The 22,929-nt window shown below is 37.9% G+C and overlaps 1 protein-coding gene across 11 annotated transcripts in view; it reads right to left on the minus strand.

Annotated features, from left to right (window-relative positions):
- The window catches only part of CEP170 (centrosomal protein 170), a 115,866-nt gene that overhangs the window by 19,796 nt on the left and 73,141 nt on the right, over nt 1–22,929 (minus strand). For 10 of the 11 annotated variants that reach the window (XM_058669409.1, XM_058669405.1, XM_058669400.1 and 7 more), the window contains 3 exons: nt 22,400–22,529; nt 18,731–20,560; nt 9,555–9,789 (listed from right to left, as the gene is read on the minus strand). In XM_058669409.1, coding sequence (XP_058525392.1) covers nt 9,555–9,789; nt 18,731–20,560; nt 22,400–22,529 — 2,195 coding nt within the window. The remainder of the gene's footprint in view (nt 1–9,554; nt 9,790–18,730; nt 20,561–22,399; nt 22,530–22,929) is intronic. The other variant, XM_058669403.1, reaches the window with a different exon arrangement.

Here is a 22,929-nt window from a genome sequence, read left to right on the forward strand (position 1 = left end):
ACACACATATACAGATTTAAATTATCTATGAAATGTTTAGACATGAGTCCCATCCCCAAGAGATCTTATTATGTGTTATAAATATGGAAATATTTCAAATTTGGAAAAATGACAAATCTGAAACACTATCAGTTCTAGCCATTTTGGGTAAGGGCTACACAATCCACACATTCCAGAAATATATGAAGCAGGATTTTTTTAAAAGAGGATATAACCAAAGCTAGTAGGATTAAAAACTATCAGTTTACCCCCAAATTATTATTTTTGTTAAAATTTTTCATGCAGACATTTGCACAGTGAAGTTCTGTTACTGTGGAAACCCATGTGTGTTTATTAGAAACAACAGCTCTCTGCAGTAAAATGTACACAAAATGAGCTAAGCATCCAAGAAGCATTCATTTCATTTCCAAGTGTGTTGCGCAACTAGATTAACATGTTCCAAATAAATCAAATAAATAATAAATACACAGGTAATGCTAAGCTGATAATGTGAATTTGCACATTAACAGTGTGTTGAAGTACCCATTGACATGTATGAGAGCAGAAGGGGATATGTGACAGACTGGACTAGTCTGCTATGCATGCTAACAGGTCAGGGTAAGGGGTGAGCCTGGTTGGGGTTATTGTGGGTCGCTCTGACTAGGCTGGGCTGCAGCCCCGACTGGTTTACGCAAGGGCCCAGTATGTGATAGTCAGAACCGGGCTGGACAGCAAACACCCATTGGTTCCAGTGGAAAACAGGGATGGAAGCGGAACCAACCCAGCAACTGCAACCACCAACTGATAGGGGCGATGGACTGTGCCGGGCCCTGTGCTTGCTGGTGCATGCAGGAATCTCATCTGGGAATACCTCACACAAAGTTTCTTCTGGGATCCCCCCAATTGAGCCTTCGATCTCCGAACACTAAACATCAAATGGCAGAGGACAGAACGGGTCAATGAACCACCTCAGCTATATGTTGTTGGCAGTGAAAAGATGGGGCAAATGGAGACTATATGATGGACTATATCAATCAGTGGATTTTCCGATGACTGCAGCATGCCTGGAGTGGTGAGTGGCAACAATACAGTTCTGTGGAACTACCAAAACCACTCTGCCTGTTCTACCTTCGGACCAGAGATGGTCTCCCCAAGAAAATGATGGGCTTTTCTGGATAATAAGATGCTGGACTTCTTGCCTGGTAGATGCATGCAATGAAAGAATCACAACTAAATTTGATCTGTGGTAATGCAACAAGGTGGAGGAATACACCATGGGGAGGGGGTGAGAATCGCAGGGCCTATAAAACCATGTCACATAATGCAATGTAATCCAAAAAAAGAGAGAAAAATGTAATACAGCAACAGGGTGGAGGAATCCACCATGGGGGGAGGGTACGGGGAGGGGTTGGGGCATCCCCAGGACCTGTGAAACTGTGTCACATAATGCAATGTAATTAATAAAATATATATTTAAAAAAAGAAAGAAGTCATCTGACAATGCTTATTCAATGAAGATCTCAAGACAACCAGAGTAGTTGCAGAGCAATAGCATAAGGTACCCCAGAGCAAAGAGGACGACAATGGGCTAGTGAAGCTCTAGCAAACGTTCAAGAAGGGTAAAGGAAGGAGTAGCAGTCATTTGAACCTGAAGGCACGTTTTCTTCCTTTTGTTGTTTGGCTTTGACCTTGCCCAGCAAGATAAAAGCAACCAATTAGTTCTTGACTTTGTTATCGTGAACCAGCAAATTAAGTTTAAAACTGATTTAGCAGATAGAACTGATGCCTTAATAAAACTATTTTTTTCACAATAGTTTCTCTAAAACAAAAAGCATGTGGCTGGCGCTGTGGCATATCACATTAAGCAGTTGCCTTCAACACCTGCAACCCATTGAGCACTGGTTTTAAGATTTATTTTATTTTTATTGGAAAGGCAGATATATACAGAGAGAAGGAGAGACAGAAAGGAGGATCTTCCATCTGGTGATTCACTCCCCAAGGGGCCACAATGGCCAGAGCTGTGCCAATCCAAAGCCAGGAGCAAGGAGCCTCCTCGGGGACTCCCATGTCGGTGCAGGGTCCCAAGGCTTTAGGCCGTCCTCAACTGCCTTCTGAGGCTACAAGCAGTGAGCTGGATGGGAAGCGGGGCCGCTGGGATTAGAACCGGCTCCTCCCATAAGGGATTTTGGAGCGAGCAAGGCGAGGACTTTAGCCCTTAGGCTACCATATCAGGCCCTGCTTCAGTTCTTTTTCAGCTCTCTGCTGAAAAAGGCCTTGGGACTCTGCATCCTCTCGGGAGACCTGGTTGTAGCTCTTTGTGTCCTGGCTTTGTCCTGGCTCAGCCACAGCCCTTGGCAGACATTTGTGGAATAAACCAGTGGATGGAAGACCTTTCCCTCTCTGTCTTTTCGTTTCCTCCCTACTCTCTGTAACCACCTTTCAGATAAACATAAATAAACCTTAAACAAAATGCTGAAAACATAGTCACATAAGACCACTCATGCTGTGTGCTTATTCATTAAGATTAAAAACAACAACAACAACAACAACAAAACAAAACCTTTGTATTCATAAAGCACACTTGCAGTCGTACCCCCAACTAGCTTGTTAAGTGCTTACTGAAAGAAAATGCAATATATAGAAATGTTTCTTTTTAGTACTTTTGAATATAAGGAACTTGATACTACTCAAATCTGGCCACTAAAGTTGGGTGTTACCAAAACGCAAACTAAGATGCAAAAAAGTATCACAAGATTTTAAATTATGTATTAATTTGTTCTTATCAGTGTTAAGATTACATATTCAGAACGTTGGCTACAAACATGTTGGGCTTGAAAAATTTAAACTATAGTTCTATTCTTCAATGTTTTCAAATATATTTGACCAGTATTTCTTATATTTGAATTTTGCTAACAAATAATATTATGCATAAAATACTTACTACTAAAAGTCTTTTATCTAAAAAATGTCAGGTGACTTTACTCGGGCCAGGTATCAGGACAAAATTACTTTGAAATAACTTGAGTCTGAAAATTTGGACAAAATATTGATTATATCTTTTACCTACAAATGAGGGTATAAACCTCATAGTGTACCTTCTAAATTGTAGGAATAATGTTGATTCTGAAGCTTATAGTTGGATTCTTATAAAATTAACTCTATGAGAGATCCAGACAAGTTTTGGAAGCTCAAAATAAAGTTCTAATAATTCTATACTGCTGCTTTCTGTGCACTCTCCTTTAAACATAATTAACTTTACTGACTGCTTACTCTACAGGGACACTTCAAAAGGCTTGCCAAAAAGAAGTTAGGATTTCCAAATCCATTTACAGCTTTTATATAATACACATTTTTAAATGAACTTTCTGAAGTACTCTGTTAACCTCTAGGCCAATTCTCTCAAATTGGTGATAGGCTCATTTTACAGATGAGGTCACTATGGCAATTAATTACCTTGTCCAGAGTTTATACTGACTCTGATACAGCTGGATTTGAGTCTAAATGGTACGATTCCAGAGTCTATAATCTTGACCATTTGGCTGTATAGAATCCCTACAATTTTGGTTGCTTTTCACCTTGTTTTTCAGAGTTCAGCAGTATTTGCAGTTTAATCATCAATTTCTGATGAAAGTACCCTTTATCACAGCCCTAAGTATTTTCTCTCTGCGAATGAGTCTTAAAGCTATGATTCTAACTTTCATTGGCCACTTAGGCTTCAGAGCCAAAGTGTGTGTGCTATTCTATCAGCATACTTAAAATACCTGCCTCTGGGCTCTCAAAACGAGGCCAGGATCTCACTGCAAAAGTCACAGGAATCACTGTGAATTTGTTTCATCCTCTAACAGAGCAACTGGGGCAACTCAGGCTCCCACAGGCAGAGGGCAGGACCCCAGGGATGCCATGCACTCTGGGAGGAACTGCCAATGTCAGCAGCTGCCCTGCTCCGCTTACATCACCAGCTAGTTCCCCAGCTTCTTCTAGGGTTGACTTTGCTGGCAATGGGAAACTGGCTTTGGAACTGTATTTTAAGCATAGTTCTGAAAGGGACATAGGCGATGTGTTGGTAGGATTCAGGTCTTATTATTATTTTTTAATAAACACCGATATTAGAAGTGATCCATGATGACAGAAGAGACCAAAGTGAGGCAGTTCAGTTAATGTGATGCATGGGTGGGCATGGGCCTGGGGAGCAGTGACATCTGGCCTTCATTCCAAAGTCTGCCTCTTGGGCCCAGCGCAGTAGTCTAGTGGCTAAAATCCTCGACTTGCACGTGCCAGGATCCCATATGGGCGCTGGTTCTAATCCCAGTGGCCCTGCTTCCCACCCAGCTCCCTGCTTGCGGTTTGGGAAAGCAGCTGAGGACAGCCCAAAGCCTTGCCTTGGGACACTGCACCCGCGTGGGAGACCCGGAAGAAGCTCCAGACTCCTGGCTTTGGATTGGTTCTATTCCAGCTGTTGCAGCCATTGCCGGAGTGAGCCAATGGAAAGAAGATCTTCCTGTCTGTCTTTACTCCTATATGTATATCTGACTTTCCAACAAAAAATAAAGCAAATCTTAAAAAAAGAAACAAGTCTGCCTCTTGGTCAGCAGCTCTCAATGATAATTTCACAGAACAAAGGAGTTAGCAGGCTGGTAAGCAGGTGCAGCAAATTTCAACAGTTCACATTCTAGGCCTGCTGTGTGTGCTTGCTCTTTCAGAGTGGCTGATGAGGGAACAGTTCCTAAATATTTGATTCCCTTCCAATTACTAACTGCCTTTTCTTTCACTTAGATCTCAAAACTCTCTTCTCTCAGTGTAGATTGAAAAAAGAAGAAGAAAGGAAGAAACATACAGGGCAGGATTCTGATGAGAGAACAGGTCTGGTAAGACAGGACTTATCCTCTACCAGCTGCTTTGTATCCATTCTTCACACAGCATCTACTGTGCAAAGTCTTACACCTGCACATTTTGTTGTCCAGTCCTAAGTCTCAGGAACTCACAGTGGGTGTCTCATTCCCTGAAATATCTAAAACATAAATGGTTGTAGATCTAGCAGGATGTATAAGGATGATAGCAAGGGCATAAAAGATTTCTAAATATGATGTTCCTTTAAGTATCGATCCCACTGAACATGTTCATCATAATATACCACTTTCACAGTACTGTTCAGTGTCAGAACCTATCCTGGGCAAGCTTGCATGGCTGCGTCAGCAAGACTGAGAGGAGCCTGCACCTGGAGTGGCTGTGGCATTCCACCTCCTCCACTCTCCTCAGTGAACAGGGAACCTTTGCTTTGGCTCCTCTGGCAGGGTTGGCACAAGACCACAGTGAAGTCAGACAGGTCTCCAGCGTGGCCACATGTGTTTCTATATCTTACCTTCCCACACAGCAGCCTGGTAGAGGGGAGGGTTTCCAAGGACAGTCATCAAGAAGGGTCAGAACAAGAGAAACCACTAACATAGCCACCTGCACACTGAAAGGCCTCAGAAAGATACACAATGGGCAGTAAGTTCATGTTACATTGACTGGTTCTACCTCCATCTTTCCTGTCAGAGTTGGGCTATATTAGTGCAGATTTTTAAAAATACTCTTTTTGACTACTTCTAGGCAGTTCTGGACACAGATCACTCTATTACAGGCCTTGATTTTCTTCCATAATGGTACATACACTGCACCAAGTGTATGCTAAAGGAAGTCCTTTGGTGAGGCCAATGGCCACAAGCACAAATTTAGTCAAAGGAGCCACTCTAGGAATTCTGTGATCTGCCCCTCCTTGCTGATCTCATGGATGCACACCCAAGGACCACAGAATACAGGGTGATGGTGATGACACAGTACACGCCCAATCACACCATCACCTTGTGCTCACTGGCTCTCATCTGCAGCTTCTTCCACTTCCTCAAAGGCTCCAGCTTGGTCCTTCTGAGGGACTGGTACTTGCAGAGCTCACAGCAGTGTGCGAGCTCTTGATCTACTGCTAAGGGCAGGCCTTGTACACAAAGCAGAGTCTCCCTATGCAGTGGCAGGAGCTGTTCAGAGGGGTCTCAACTTCATGGGGGCAGATTCACGGTATGTCCTGGCTGGATGGCACAACAGAAATGTGAGAGCAGATTGACAGAGGACTCACAGCCTTAGAAATGCTGCTTGATTGGCTCACGGAAAATTCCAAATTCTTCTCATTCTGTTCCTCCCTCTCCTTTCTCTGATCTTACTTCTGTAGATACCAGCAGAGTGGCATCCTAAGGTGAAATGGCAGAGGTCTGGTGTAGTGGCATGCTCATCCCAGCCACGGAGCTGCGATTTTAAGAATCTCCACTGGCAGTCATTCTGGGCCCCAGAATTCAAGCTTTCCCTCCCACCTGCAGTTAGATGAAACTGTTATTGATTAAATAGCCAGTTCAGACTGCCATTTCATAAATGTAGAAACTAAGGCCAAAAGTTGACTTGTCCACCGTCTCACAGCCTAGGTGGCTGGGCTGGACTTGACCTGAAATGCCGAGTGGCCACAAGGGCTCCAGACTCTTTGGAACAACACGAGCAGCCTCAACACTTGTGAGGAAGAACCCATGCTGAGGTCACACTATCCCTCAGCCAGCTCCACGCTGGGAACCAGCCTAGCTTCGGTGTGGAGCCTGGTCCCACCTATGGTGGACCATGTGGCCTGCAGTTACATTCCTAGGGTCAGTGACAATGGTTGTGCACAGCAAGGGGTCAGCGCACTGAAAGCTGTGGCAGTCACCTCAAGTGGATGCCAAGCTCAGTGCAGCCACTAGCATCTGCCTGCAGCCTGCCACAGACATAGATATTGCAAGCATCATACTTAAGAAAAAAAAAAAAACTGTATTATAGCACCTTGACTTGACTTACACATACCTTTCTTTCTTTATTTTGCATGGATTTCCAAATTTTTCTACACCAAAATGAACTTAATCTAGTCTATTTTACATGAACATAATGAAGCACTCTTATATCCAAAATGAACTGCTTTTGAACCCCTGGGGAAAAAACGGTTAACCAGAAATTCTTCCTAAAATATGACATAATGATAAAACAATGAATACTGAACTACTAAAATGTCTCTAAATCTTCCAGCAGAAATTTTAAATCTTCCAGCAGAAATTTTGGATTACATGTATCTTACTTGGTCATGTGTAAAGGTGGTATAATAGTTCTACTTACCTTAATATTCACAAAAATACTAAAAATAATTACTATTGGCAGGAAATTTTTATCAATGTTATAATAGAAAAACTGAGATAAGAACTATGAAAGCATGCATCAGGCGTGTTCTAAAAAAGTTTCTTCCAACTGAATTACTACATGACATGTTGCTCATTTAGTTTATACTCTGGATTGACTGTTTTTCTGGTTCAAATTTAAATGTAGGTAAATAATTACCATGGACAGATTGACAAAGTACTGGGCAAGCAGAACAGTTCTGAATTTGAAAAAAAGTTAAGATGTCAAGACATAAAACATTTTTGTACTTAATAAAAATCCATTGCTACACCTTTCAGATAAAATATTCTTAGCTATAACATGCCAATAAATATTGTTCCCAGCATGTGAATAATTGCTAGTAATAGCCCAGGAAGAAGTAAAATTATTTCTGACATTTATGTAGCCTGTAAGTTCCAGCCCCTAGAAAATAAACTTCCTCACATGTTAGGTAAATGACATGATTTTAAAGAACCTCAACCACCACTCGTTTTCTTTCCTTTTATACTTTATCTTTTCATCTTTACCTATTTTCATTCTCCATAAATCTAAAAAATCATACCAAGACATATATTTCTGAAGAATACACCTTGAAAGATTGAAAGTACAGAAGGAACATTTTGCTACATTTGTCCTACTAACAAACTTGGAGGGGAAAGTCTTGAAAACTGTTATTGATTAAATAACCTGACCTTGGGGACATATTGACGGTAACAGCATACACAGAAACAGTAATGTCAAGCATGGGACAAATGGAATCAAGTGAAAACACAATGTTCAGTTCATTCTCTTCCCTTTGTATTGTAACTCTTTGCTACTTGGAGAAAAGGAGTGGGTTTGGCTCAGAGGAGGTCATTAGTTTTCCCAGCTCAGGGAACAGACAGTCCAAGGTGGCAGGCCCCCTGAGGCAGACATAGCACGGGGTTTAAGAGGTTTGGTGCAGAATAAAAGTGGAAGTGAATTTCACATGAATGTTGTGAATCTAGATACCCAAGGCACCATCTGACCTTGTGAAGCTGGATGTTTCTTCCACTGGAAGGGAGGGCAATTAAATGATGAAGCCAAACCAAGACTTGTCACCAGCTGTGCCCAAAACAAAATGCATCCAGATACCTTTTTGTGTAGGCACTTAGTGGGCCCATGAAGATCCATGTGGATACAGGAGCACATGAGGGGTCTTCAAAAAGGTCACAGAGAATGTGTGTGTGTGTGTGTGTGTGTGTGTATAATAGATATAAATATATAAAATATTTAAAAATACATAAAAACAACATATATGAATATAATACATTATTTTAATATATTTTATATATTTATATATTTATATTGTTTTATATTTATATTATTTTATATTTTAAATCATTTTATATTATTATATAAAATATATTATAATATTTTATTTATTATTTTATATAATAATGTATATATATATTTTTTGCATCAAACTATGCTTGTCTGTTAGTTCCATTTTCCATGAGCCTTTCACATTACTCTAGTTCTTCTAATTGGCTTAAAATGTTTTAAAATTAGTCTTATTGAGAACTGTTTGCAGGGTAAAACAAAAATGTTTTAAGCAGCACATGAATGAAGGGTATGCTTCATGAATAACAGCAATTACAAGTGAACAGTCATTTAAAAAAATCTAAACATTAAAACATTAAAATAATCCAGAAAAGCACAATGCACAGAAGTCAACAAAGTAAACAAACACCATATAAGTTGTAGACAATTATACAAAAGTTTCTTATTAATGCTGCTAAAAGACCCGGATCTCCAAGTAAAAGTGGAAATAAATTTAATATTCATCCCTTAAAATATTGAATATATGGTATGCTACAAAGCTAACAACAGGCAAAGATTAAATAAAGAAAATCTGTTTTAACTATACCCTCTCAGTTTATTGTTGAGCACAGTAAATTATTAATTAAAAATCACATTTGCAGCATGAAATTTCCTTTTATGCCTAAAGATAGCAACACTTTGATTTATTCATTAAAGGTTTGATTTAGCATGGATTAAAAATGTGCCTATTCTAATTCTTCTGAGAGAACCCTAGCAATATATTTCTAATAAGTGTATTATTGTATCTTTGGAAATACAAAGGAAAATAATCAGCAAATTTCCTGTATCATTCTTAATTATGTAGAATTCATACTGACAACCTTTCAGAAGACTTATTCATTAACATCTGAACTAGAAATTTTACAAGGAGAAGGGGAAACTGAAAATAAATGGCTCCATAATATGCTATTAGCATTATTATTTAAAAAAAAAGAAACAAAAGCTGAATGATTTCCCATTTAAAAAAATCAAGGAAAACTAAATTTGAGATGATGACAAATTCTTATACACAAAGATAGCTCCTTAAAACCAACCTGGCTATTTCTTCTCGATGAGCAGTCCAGTCTCGGATGTAGTCTTCCTGCTGTTTAATCCGGTGTTTGAATGAAGAACTAGTAGGCATTGCTGATCCGGCGCTCTGCAAGCGAGTGGTTTTCAGGGCTGGAGAAGTACGTAGACGAGTATGTTTAGGGGAATTACGGTTTGATCCAAATTCATCTTCTGAGGTGGAAGCATAATCAGTAGGAAAGCGCCTCCATCTTGAATTTACTAAATTAGTTTAATTATTAAAAAAAGAATTATTATGTTATCATTTAAAGGAGAAAAAATAAAAATCATGACTTCAAAAACACCATGAGAGCGCACACACAGCACAATTTTCAATAACTGACATACACATACCTCACAAAAATCATAAGTTTACTACTCCTTAAAGATAGAAACATTACATTTTGGTGAATTAAAAACAATGAATAATTAAAAACAACCAAGAGACTGTGTTTTCCATAGTGTAGTGAATAAACATTCAGATGAAAAATTTCACTAATGAAAAACAACTAGGCAAGCTCTACTGATAAATGCTTAACTTGAGTACTTCCAAATTGCAAACAGCTTTCATTAGAGTGGAAGATATGGATTTTAAAAAAATTAACAGCAACAACATCAACAACAACAAAAATAAAAACAAGGGAAAAGATTTCTTCATGCTACATGGACTTATCAACATGGAGATGGTAAAATACACTCTTTTCCCAACATACAAATATGCATAATTCCGGCTGTGGAAATTATGCCTTTATGGCAGAAAAAAACATTACCTCTGTCATTCAACATCCTGTTATGCTATGGTTGGAAAAAATCTTTTTACATGGTAAAAAACACAACAGGGCATCTTCAGTACAACTCTTTGCTGCTTTGACACTGAAAGCATATGGTGAAAATAGACAATGGCATAAAATCTACAGAGCGAAACTAAAAGCTATTCTCACAACCATTGACATTCAAGGCACAGGAAATACTGTGGAGAGTCACATAAAGTAGCACTTTCTTATTTAAGGTTAATAAAGACATTTAAAAATGGCACTGCTGACACATTAGAAAAATTGGAAGACAATGCAGACACTTAACTACTGCTGTAATATGAAAATCAAATATACAACTACTCATGAAATATAAATAGAAGTTTAAAAAGACCAAGGAGATCATGGCTAATTCACAGCAAACCTGAGAAGGGCAGGGACTACATCTATTTAATCTATCCATACACCTAGCACCTAGCAAATATCTGAATAGTCAGTGTTTAACGAACATTTTTGAATAGATGCAGGAATTTCCAGACAGATCATATGTTCTCAAAGCATGAGATGCTGTGAGCACTTAGAGCTTAATACCTGCTGTACATTTCAGCCACTGTTAATTCTGTTAGAATTTAATGTCGCTATCAGAAATAGACACTAACCTATGTAAAATGATGAAGTCTAGAATTTTCTGGCCCTTTAATGATTACATTTCACAATGCAGATTTAGAAGCAGAGTGATACATCCACCACATCCTTCTGCTCTTCTATTTGTCCCTCCTCCCCAACTTCAAAATGACATTTTTATTTTTACTTTGGAATCCTAAGCTTAACACTCCAATGCAGCCTTTATCAATCTGCCTGAGGAGTAATGGAGATATTTTTGGTTTTTCTTTTGCTTGCTATGTTTTACAAATGACATTTTTGCTTGGTTTCTCTAATACTGAGTTGACTTTTAGTTAAAATTGACATATATAATCACCAAAGCTGGCTTAAGACACAGAAAAATCCATCAGAACATACCATGAACGAGAACCTACACATCTGTCCTGATTCACAATCCTAGTAGGAACTCTTGGCTTTTGGAACAAGATCCAAAGGCACCAGAGCATGAACAAATGCAGAAACTTCATGGCTCTATCGGAAAGTGCGTATTAACATATAGACAGAGCTCCAGGTATTAAAATCAATGATTCTTTGGAAAGGTGACATATAATTTATGGTTTCAACACTGTAAGGTAAATAACAGACAAAAATTTTATCATAGTGGAAAGTTACTTATTTCTAGACATAAGAAAATTTCCAAGAATTGAAGTGACCCTAAGACCTGAACATAATTTCAGAAAAAGCTTAGAAGTAAGACCAATGATATCTTAGAAAAAACTCAGAAATACAGTAACTATTTTACTTTTTCAAGAAATAAAGGCATTTCATCAAATGCTAAATATGTTTATTTTGACATCTATTACTATTCATAAATAAGAAAAATATCATTTCTTGGATCAAATTTCCTTTTTTATTTAATTGGGCGTTATAGTCACCACACCTAATTGAAAACTAACAAATAAAATAAAACCAATAACAAAAAGCTTTAATAAATTTCAGAATAAATGAAAAATGCAAGTAAATGTGATGAAACGAGTAGCTACTTTATATGTAAACTAGACAGGATAGGATCAATGGCTGATACACTTCATGAGTGGCATAGTATATGAACACAGAATGAAAAATAAGTACTATTTGCTATTAATATATGGTAAATAGCAACTGACTATATATATGTATACATATATGTATAAGCACATTAAAGCTAAATAGTCTGTGTGTCTGTGACTTGGGACTCTGGGCAAAATTCAAGGAAACAAAGTAAAATCAAATTTCCTTTACATAAGCTTTTGACAAACTTTCATCTAAAAGTCAGAATAGTAAAGTTTCTAATAGTATCTTAAGAAATCTATTTTAATGTGTAAATATCATATCTATTTTAAAAATAATGTAAGACTTTCCTTATCACAATTTAAGGCAAAATAATCAGGGTACAGTAGAAAAATGAAAAATGTTAACAATCTTTCAAGTAATTAGGGATTATCCTTATCAATGAAAAATATACACATGGTGTACTACAAAGAACAGCTCAGGTTACCTCTGTAAACCACTTAGCATTTGTAACAGCAAAGAGCTAATCACAAGCTTAATGCCAGAACCGGGACCTCTAAAACATTATTTCTCAAAGAACTTCGTTGAAAATACTTTATTTCCTTAATTTTTCCTTCTAAATTATCTGCAGCTAATATGTTTTATCTGAAGAAAATTTGAAAGTTTCAACTGTCTTCCAAAATCTGCAAATATCATGGAATTTTAGAAAATACCTTTAGACACTACATCATCTAAATTTTTCTACTTATAGGAAGAAAGAGTCTCAGAGAAAAGTTCCCCCTTGCTTAAATCGGAGAATAAGCTAAGCTGTACTAATTCCCAGAGTTCAAAATTCATTCCTCTGTGTGTGTTATTTCAAAAGATGTATATATTTATTTTGAAAAAGTTAGAGAGTGAGGGAGCTACAGAATGAGAAGAAAAAGAGAATGAATGTTCTCTCCCTTTATTGATTTCCACACAGTAGCAAGTGCTACGGCTGGGCAAGGAGCTTCAGGTGGGTCTCCCACAGCAGTGGCACAGGCCCAGAAACTCATGCTCCTTTCCTCTGCTTTTCACAGGACGTTAGCAGGAAGCCAAAGGGGGGGGTGGGGAGGTGGAGGGTGGAGCAGCTGCCACACGGGCTGGACTGGCAAGCACACAGGATGCTGATATCACAGGCAACAGTTTAATCTGGTCTGCATTTGTAAAAGCTACAGAGAGGACAGAGAACCCTTGCTGTTAGAACTGTTTTACAGTGAAATATTTTCAAAAGATTCTATTTTTCCATTTCCAGTAATAATACTTTTAGAATTCTCAATTTCTCTTGGATGACACTTTTGGTGATATCCACCCATAATGAAAAGAATTTTGTTTGTTTTCAGTATTATTCTGCATAGGTAACAATTTATAGGAAATAATTTTGTATGGCTAGGCTTATTGAAAAGACTGGCATTACAGAGACATTCATGATAGAGCAGGAAAGTAAGAATTTGAATGGAAGATGTTTGAAAAAGCTCCTGCTCTTTAGAGGCCCATTGGTTGGTAAGGAGCTAGACAACACATACATTGAAAAGAGAGAAAGTTCAACAAGAACATAATTATCATCAGCACTCATACACATTAGTTATAATATTACAAACTTGTTTTAGTTATAAAATGTTCAGCACTCCCTTTCCTCCCCAAAATATATTGCTATCTTCACTATTACAGTACACTATCGGCCTTTTCTAGAGAACACAAAAGGAAAAATATTATCCAGTGAATATCCCAATTTCTTTTAAGATAACTAGTTTTGAATTTAAATGTTTTGCAAACATAGTTACAAAAACACATTTCTTCTTCATATTGCATTAGAATATTTTGCTGAGGCATTAAATCACAAACATGTTTTACTTGAGTATTTATGAAATGTTTGGTATTAAGTTTAGGGGAAAAATCCCTACCAGTATTCTCTTTTGTCCTTTGACCTGGAGGAAGAAATATCCTGAGCTATGCTTGCCTGATCCTTAATTTCTACTTTCCATAAATCTTGAGGATTGGCATAAAAAAGGCAGCAAACATTCTAAAAATATTGTAAAGATGTTAATAACTATTTTATTTTATAAAAAGCAAACTTAAAGCATAATGAAAATCAATTGCTTTATTTTGATAATTCAGGGCCCTTAATTTTAAATCATAGTTTTCAAAATCAATCTGGATATTTCAACTGCAACTTGACACTGAAAAATTAATGAAAGAATTTTGGGGTAAAGAAAACAACCAAAATGCTGGACGAATATGACATCAGAGAAGCTAAAGAGAACTTCCTCCTTTTTAATTTTGCTTTATTTGTGATTTGCAGCTTATGTATTTCTTTATTTATCTTATGTACTTCATAAAGTCATAGCCTAAAATGTGGATTTTGAAACACTACAAAATTATTACTTAGATATGTCAAAGTAGATAATATCTCAGGTGGCAGGTCCAGTTAACTCCAACATCTTTAATGTAAAATCTGTATATAACAACTGACCAGTATAATTTCACTTTGTTTTAAGCCATGTTTCAAAAGCTAAAATTTTTATTCTTTCAATTCATAACCATATTCTTATATTAAATGACATATCAAAGACACCTTGATTCAGCAAAAATTACATTTTTTTGTGTGCTTTAATACTCTCTACTTCTTGTAATTATTGTAGCACGTTTTTACTGATCGAATATCTAGGCACTGGACTTCTACATAAGAAACAATCCTGTAAAATGAGCACTTGAGATAATATGGATACATAATCCTGAGTCAAAATGTGGCTATAGGCCCGTAAAGTGAAACAGAGAACATGAACTGGGTAAAACATCAGACCCGGAAACGGTGTACAGTATCAAAACCTTTATACTGGCAGAAGTCTACTGATGTGGTATATATTTCTAATGATAACCTAATAGATTCTGGCCACATCCTCAAAGTTTGCACAAAAGCAGACTATTTCAAACTATTTCTTAGATCCAAAGTAAATGTAGTTGAGGAGCAAGAGGCTGGGGATTTAAAGCTTTGATTTTTCTTCCTGCTAGCCCAGTTATAGAACTGACCAAAGCAGGGGCTATAGTTTGAAAATGATTTGGTTTCCAAAGTCGAAAGTAAATGGGACTAGGAGGATGAAATTTAGTTCAATTATGATATTTAGGAGGTAAGCCCAGTGAGAGAGGTCCTGAGGTCACTGCAAGTGTTTCCTGGAAGGTTCTGACAAAAGAATCGGTTCTTAAAGCCTAAGCTGGGCCCCAGCATATCTTTCTGGGCTTGCCACGAAATCCTTCCTCTGAAAGCATGCCACCATAGTGATCTGCCACTCTCACCAATGCCAAACCAATGGGACTGCCTAACTTTGGAATAAGCCTACAGAGGTAATAGCTAAATAAACATTTGCTTGAAATAAAATGCTTTACCTCAGGCATTTCATGGCAATAATAAAAGCTGACTTCTGTAGCAGGTTGTCTCATCTCTTGATTTTGGTTCCCTAAAAAATTTCTTGATTCTAATTATTTTATGTACTGATAAGTAAGCATGAATAGTGGCCAAAATGGTGAGGAATTCAGAGTCCCAGCTGCCCCACTTCTGATCCAGCTTCCTGCTAAAGGCCTGGGAGAGCAGCAGAGGAGGGCCCAAGGCCTAGGGACCCTGCATCTACATGGAAGACCTGGAAGAAGCTCCTGGTACCTGGCTTTGGATTGGCTCAGCTGCAGCCATTGCAGCCATGTGGGGAGTGAACTCATGGAGGATGATCTTTCTTTGCCTCTCCTTCTCTCTGTAATTCTTTCAAGAAAAATAAATTTTAAAATATATAAGTATAAAGGTCAAAATTATGTATCTTAAATTTTCCCTAGAGAATTTTTCTGAACACAGAAATCTGAATGTTTATCAAAATCTGTATTTAAAGAAGAAAACAAATTTGTTTATATAACTATATATATATGTATGTTTATATTATTACACATATATGCACATACAGTGTCTTACAGTTGTTGCTCTGACTTGCTGGAGTAATTATGGTTGGTTGCACATCAAAACCAAATCATTCCTCCCACTCAAGAAATGGGCACGGGAAATGGGCAGACACTTCACAAAGGAACAAACCCAAATGGCAAATAAACATATGAAAAAATGCTCAAGTTCCCTGGCAATAAGGGAAATCCAAATTCAAACATCAATGAGGTACCACCTAACGCCAGTAAGACTGGCCCACATGAATAAAAGCACCAACGACACTTGTTGGCGAGGTTGCGGGGAAAAGGGAACCCTACTCCACTGCTGGTGGGGCTGCAGGCTGGTACAGCCTCTATGGAAATCAGTATGGAGAATATTCAAACAACTCAAATTCAACATACCGTATGATCCAGCAATAGCACTCCTAGGAATATATCCAGAACACTTGTTCTATGAGAAACCAACATGCACTCCTATGTTCATAGCAGCACAATCAGTAATTGCAAAAACATGGAAACAACCAAAATGCCCATCAACAGAGGATTGGATAAGAAAGCTATGGTTCATCTACTCCATGGAATACTACTCAGCTATTAAAAAAAACAAAATGCAGTTCTTTGTGGCCAAATGGGCCAAACTGGAAACCATAATGCTAAGGGAAATGAGCCAATCCCAAAAGGTTAAATACCACATGTTTGCCTTAATTTAAGATGATATGATGTTATGTATAACATGTTATGTTTTGAATGTTATATGTTGTGTATAAACTAAAATTGAAGTATAGGTGAGGTGGTCACAGAAGGTGGCTAGGAACCCGCATTTACTTTTAACATATTGGTTACTCATTACTATGTCAATTAATTCCATAATGATGTAAATTTTTGCTGATGGTATGTTGGAGCTTTCAATTGACTGGGATGATACTCTGCTGGCTCTGTCATCAGACCAGAGAGGGTAAACCTAAGAAGCCGTTGAACTTGACGGGACAATAAGATGCTGGACTCTATGTTTGGTATACACTTGCAATGGGGAAATCTCAACTGAACTTGAGCTGTGGTTATGCAACAAGGTGGAGGAATCCACCATGGTGGGAGGGTTTGGGGAGGGGTGGGGAGAACCCAAGTATCTATGTAACTGTGTCACATAATACAATGTAATTACTGAAGTTAAATAATAAATAATTAAAAAAAAAAAAAAAACCAAATCATTCCTGTGCTAAGAGCTTTCAACCAGTAAAGAAGAGCTGTTCCATGCTACTTGTTAATACACAGCTTATAGTACGGCATGTTAACACACAAAGCAGGTAAATAAATATTTAATGTGCTTTAAAATTTAAAATAAATATTTTAAATTTCTTAAATTGCAGATGAGCAATCATGAGCAATCAAACAGTGTGGCAGATGAAATTTTTCTGAGAACAGACAATAGACTGGAGCACAACGGAAATGTGAACTGAAGAGGTAGAGCCATAAGAAACAACAAAATAACATTATTGGGTAAACATAAACAAAAAGACAGTAATCAGTTTTAAACACTTGGCAATAAATTCAGGAACCACCAACCAAAGCTTGAAGTGTGCCTAGAAAGCCTGTGATAATAAGGAAGGTGTTATCTCATCTTTTTGGAACCGTGATTACATGCATCATTATTAGATATCTAGTATCAGCCTACTTCCATTGCTACCACTGACTATGGTTATCACTATAAAACATACTGACCAACAGAAAGAAAGAACAGTAAAGAGGTAGAGGAAAGCAGGAGCAGAGAAGGGAAGAATAAAACGTGATACCAAAATACCATTACTTTTGAATCTTCTGGATGTATCATGGTAGATGTCAAATCAAACAAAAATAAATAATAAGACTGTACACCTACTTCCCCTCCAATCTTAACTCAAGCTTTAGAGTTCACTCACATGTTTGTTGACTGACAATACCCATACATTTTCAAGTCATGTGACAGCTGGACTGCCCCCACTGGTGATTTCAGCCACGCCCATACATAGGCTGATTATGAAGTAATGAGATCAGGAATACAGTAGACATAAATGTCCACCTCATTACTTATTGATCCTACATATATTCTCAGTGGTTTTAACTCAGAATATGAAGTAGTAAATACAGACAAATAAGCCAAAAGCAGGTAGATTCTGATGGGGAATAAGTAGCTTCTGAGTTACTATTCAGTTCCAGCTAATTACTACAGATACTTGGACTAACACATATGTACTTAATAACTGCCCCACAAATTGATCTTCTTTCACTGAAATAAATCAAGAGTTAGTTTTCACCTTCACCAACCATCAACAGATTTAACTTTTGAAAATGTAAGTAAAGGATAAGAAATATTTCAAAATAGGTAGAGAAAAGTAAAACATTGATTATTTCAATCAACTCTTAAAAGACTAACAAAAGTTACACTGCTTTTCTTCAGGTTCATATGGGTTTTGAATTCTATGAAGATATTTAAATACATGCTTTAGAAGCAGAGTGTTAATTACTATTAAAACTAGTTAGTAATTTAAAATCTAATTTTGAAACACAAATCCAGTTATGTCACCAGCTGGAAAATTAAAATTCTTAACTGAGCTCAATGAATTTCTGATTTTGAAATCACTACTCTGCTGCAGGACTTTCACTCAAAATGTATAACTTCTGAACTTTTGATTTGCTAAGTCAAATTTTTAGACCAAATTCTTTATATAAAAGCAAATTGTTGAATATTTTAGAAAGACAACACCCTGAAATCTACTTTCTTCAAAAAGGAGCCCACAAACATAGAACATGTTCACGTCAATAAAATTTTGGGTCCAATTTACCTGAAGGAGAGCCATGAGTTGAGGTTATACTTTTGACCTTGGAGTCTGAGAGTCGAGAGATACTGTTAGCTCTAATTCTAGGAGAAAATTTATCTGACGGTACTAATCTGGCTCCACTCCTAAGGATGGCTTCTGCGGTACGTGAAGAGGCACTACTTCTAGATATCGTGGCTTCAGAGTCACTACGAGCTGACAACGAGCCAAGCCTTGTTCTACGAGGCTGAGCTAATAAATCAATCCGAGAGACAGTTCGCCTTCCTGTGGGAGGTTTGGATGTAGAACTTGTTGTGGACACTTCAGAAGCGACAGATGCTTTGTCAGCATCTGCAAGTTCACTGTCAGAAGCTTCACCCAGGCGGGCTCTGCGCAAGAGGGATGTCCTGGTAGGTCGCGGCCTTGGAAGAGTGGTCGATTTACTGGATGAACCAGGTGCTACAGGAGAAATCTTGGATTTTGTTACTTTACTGCCTTCCAGTTTGGAATGTCCATGCTCATCAGTTGAGGTAAGTGGAGTCCTCCCGTGAGATTTGCAAGAGTAAGTTTCCTGATCAGATGACATAATATCAGAGATGGCAGAATGAGGTACACTAGAGGTCTGATCATCATCTGTTAAATCCACTGAAGGCTGCCGGATCCTTCCGCTGGACTGTACAAATTTACGACCATCTGCTCTTGAACTGACGTCCGTGGATCGACTTTTTGTTTTCTTTTCCATCTTCTCCCTAGCACCTGAAGATGATGATTTTGTAGCATCTTTGGAAGGAGAACTTGTGGAACACCTATCTTTATAGAGACTAGTGAAACTCTTTCGTTTTTGGGTTGACTTTCTTTCAGTCTCCCCAGTCACCAGGCTGATTGTACTAGCTGTATCCACATCAGATTCTGGTGAAATAGAATTGTCTCTATTGTAACTGGGTGTATCTGGGCCTTCATCAGTTTTATTATCTTCACGCAGCTTAGCTTCAAGAAAAGCCATTACTGCTTCAGTGTCTTTTAGAATAAGGGTTGTATCCATACTAGAATCAGTATCCAAAGAGTCACTTCTTTCTCGTATCCGATTTATAGAGGTTAAGGCTAACGAAGGGGGAGTTGAGGTCTGTTTGTTTATATGGGGAATAAGTTCTATGGGTATGTTTGGTGTAGGCTTTTCTATAGTGAAGCTCCCCTGTCGCACTAAGGACTTGGAGGATTCCTTCTTATCTCCTCCCTTTGAAGTCTGACTTTTCAAACTTTCCTCAGCTTTTCTTGGTTTAATCTCATTTTGTGTCACCCTTTCTCCTTTGCTTGTAGAAGGTCCTGTAATTTTTTCTTGAGGTTGTGAATCTTGTTTCAAAGATTCTTCCTTACATTGATCTATCTGGCTTGAAAGAGTTTTTGATGACAGTTTAGCAGGTGGCCACTGGGCCTGTTCCTTTTGTTCTTGTTGTTGAATTTTTGCTAATGTCTGCTTCACCAAGGAAGTTTCCTTATCAGTTTCATTTTTCTCCTTTCCTGGAGCAGGGTGTCCTAAGTGATGTAGGGTTTTATGATCTCCACCAGTTTTAAGGGTCTCACCATTCACAGCCCTGCTCATTTTATTAAGGGTTCTGTCAGTATCCTGTTTATCTTTGTGGAGGGCCTGTGTAGGTGCTTCTTTCTCCTGCAGTTCTGTGTCTTGTTTTTCTCCGATCTCCGACCTCTGGGCTGTAACTTTTGCTCTGGAGTTCTCAAGAGACTTCTCCTCATTTGGAAGCTGGGGAAGGGTCCGCCTCCTTCTCTCTCCCTGAGTAGCCAGGGAAGCTACAGAGCCAGTACTTCTCACTGCAATGCCAGATTCACTGATATCGGTATCTATAAAAGAAAGATCACAGCATTAGGACAAGAAACAAACAATTAAAGAACATCATGCTATATTAGATTTTGAAGTATCAGCTTAAAAACCACATGAATCAGCACTGTGACGGAGCAGTTACAGAACATCCCACTATCAGAGCATGTCTGAAGCCCCTGCTCTCTGGCTTCCAGCTTCCTGCTAACTGATGGCTCAAGTATTAGTTGCCTAGATTCCCATCCTAGATTGAATTCCGGAAGCCTGACGTTGGCCAGGTCCAAATCTGGCTGTTACAAACATTTAGGAAGTGAACCAGCAAAAAAAAGAAGCATCTCTTTCAAATAAAAAATAAAAAGAATAACAAAACAGCTACAATGCTAAGATAAACAGATTAATATGCTGCCTATTCAAAAGGTTCAGACAAGCAAACTGTATGAAATGAAAAATAAAACACTCAATCTTATTTTCTTTAATATTTTTATTTTTAATTATAAATATGTTTTAATTAAATGTATATACACAGTGGAATGGCTAATTCATTAACATATCCATTACCTCATATCCTTCTCATTTTCATTGTGGTAAGAATATTTAAAATGTAGTCCTTTAACAATCCTTTTTTTTTAATTAATTTTTTAAATTGTAAAGGCAGATATACAGAGAGAAGCAGAGACAAAGATCTGTCCACTGGTTCACTGCCCAAGTGGCTGCAACGGTAGTAGCCAAGTTAATCAGAAGGCAGGAACCAGGAGCTTCTTCTGGATCTCCTACATGGGTTCAGTGTTCCAAAGCCCTGGGCCATCCTCTGCTGCTTTCCCAGGCCACAAGCAGGGAGTTAGATGGGAAGTGGAGAAGCTGGGACATGAACTGGCACACTATGGGATCCTAGCACAGGCAAAGCAAGGATTTAGCCACTAGGCTATTGCATCAGGCCCTTAGCAATCTTAAGGAGAAAATAAACTGTTATTAATCATAGGCACTGGGGCCACCATGGTGGCATAGCAAATTAAGTCTCCGCCTTCAGCACTGGCATCCCGCATGTGTGCCGGCTAGAGTCAAAGCTGCACCACTTCTGATCCAGCTTCCTGCTAATGTGCTGGGGAAGGCAGTGGAAGATGACCCAAGTGTTTGAGCCTCTACACTCTCATGGGAGACCCAGAAGCTTCAGACTGGCTCAACTCCGGCTGTTGCAGACATTCGGTGAGTGATCCATTGAATGAAAGATCTGTCTCCATTTCTCCTCTCTCTCTAAAACTTTGCTTTTCCAAAGAAAGAAATCTGTAAAATCATAGACATCTGGGTATACAAAGTTTATGTGATATTATATTTGTTGCTCTCTTCTTAATATACTTACTAGCAGCAGAGTACACTGTGTTCATTTCTATTTTTATTAACTTTCCATTCTTGAAGTTGGCTCAAGAAAACAGAATGCCACAGCATATTCATATTACAGAATTACACAGAATCTATCAAAGATTGTTCAGTTGCTGTAATTTCAACTACACTGTAGAGAAGAACATACCTAGTTTTAAATAAGCATTGCTATCTACCTGAAGAGTAAGTATAAACTCCAGGTTAATTGTAAATCTATCATTAGGAAGTTTCAACTTATGAAGTCTACTAAGTTGTGTTTAAAGAAAAATGCTCTCCTTCTGCTTAAATTATCTTAAAATACAAAATGTCTAATAAAAATCAGCTTTTTACCTCTAAAAATAAATGCAATAAAAGCACTATAATACATAAATATATTACTTAGGTTTAGTTTACTTCTTACTATACAGATATAGCTTTCTAATGACAATAACAAATACATGATACCTGATTCTCAAAAAGGGATGGGTGGGAAGGAGGGAAAATACCATTTTCAAAAGGAACAGGTGCAGATAATTCCATCTTTTTATCTTGATCATGCCTTGTATGATTGGCAGCCAAGCTAGCCCACTGTGAAACCCAACGTTTGCTTCCAGATGAAGATGTAGCTTCCTGAAGCTGAAAAACAGGACAATGAAACGACTGTACTCTGGTCAAAACCGATTCTCATGAAAGTGCACTACATTTGGTCCCACTGACATGTCTTACAAAGTCACAGTGAAACCGAATCTTACTGGGTTTCTCATTTATTGTATTTCCTCATATATAAAATAAAGCTATTTTAGGTAACCCCTTTAGCAATATTTTACTGTTACTATGTATGTAAATAGTGCAATTTTCTCTACTTTTAAAATACTAACAGTGATAGAACCCTTGAAGCTTAAAATTTACTACACTAGCTTAGATTTTACTAGCATATCTAAGTATCAGGTTTTGGGCCAGATTAGGGGTCTGTTTGTTCTACATCAGTATGAAGAAAGGGTTGTCTAAACGTCTGTTCCCAAGTGATTCTCCAGCC

This window comes from Ochotona princeps, chromosome 10 (genome assembly GCF_030435755.1).
Source record: "Ochotona princeps isolate mOchPri1 chromosome 10, mOchPri1.hap1, whole genome shotgun sequence".
NCBI lineage: Eukaryota > Metazoa > Chordata > Mammalia > Lagomorpha > Ochotonidae > Ochotona > Ochotona princeps.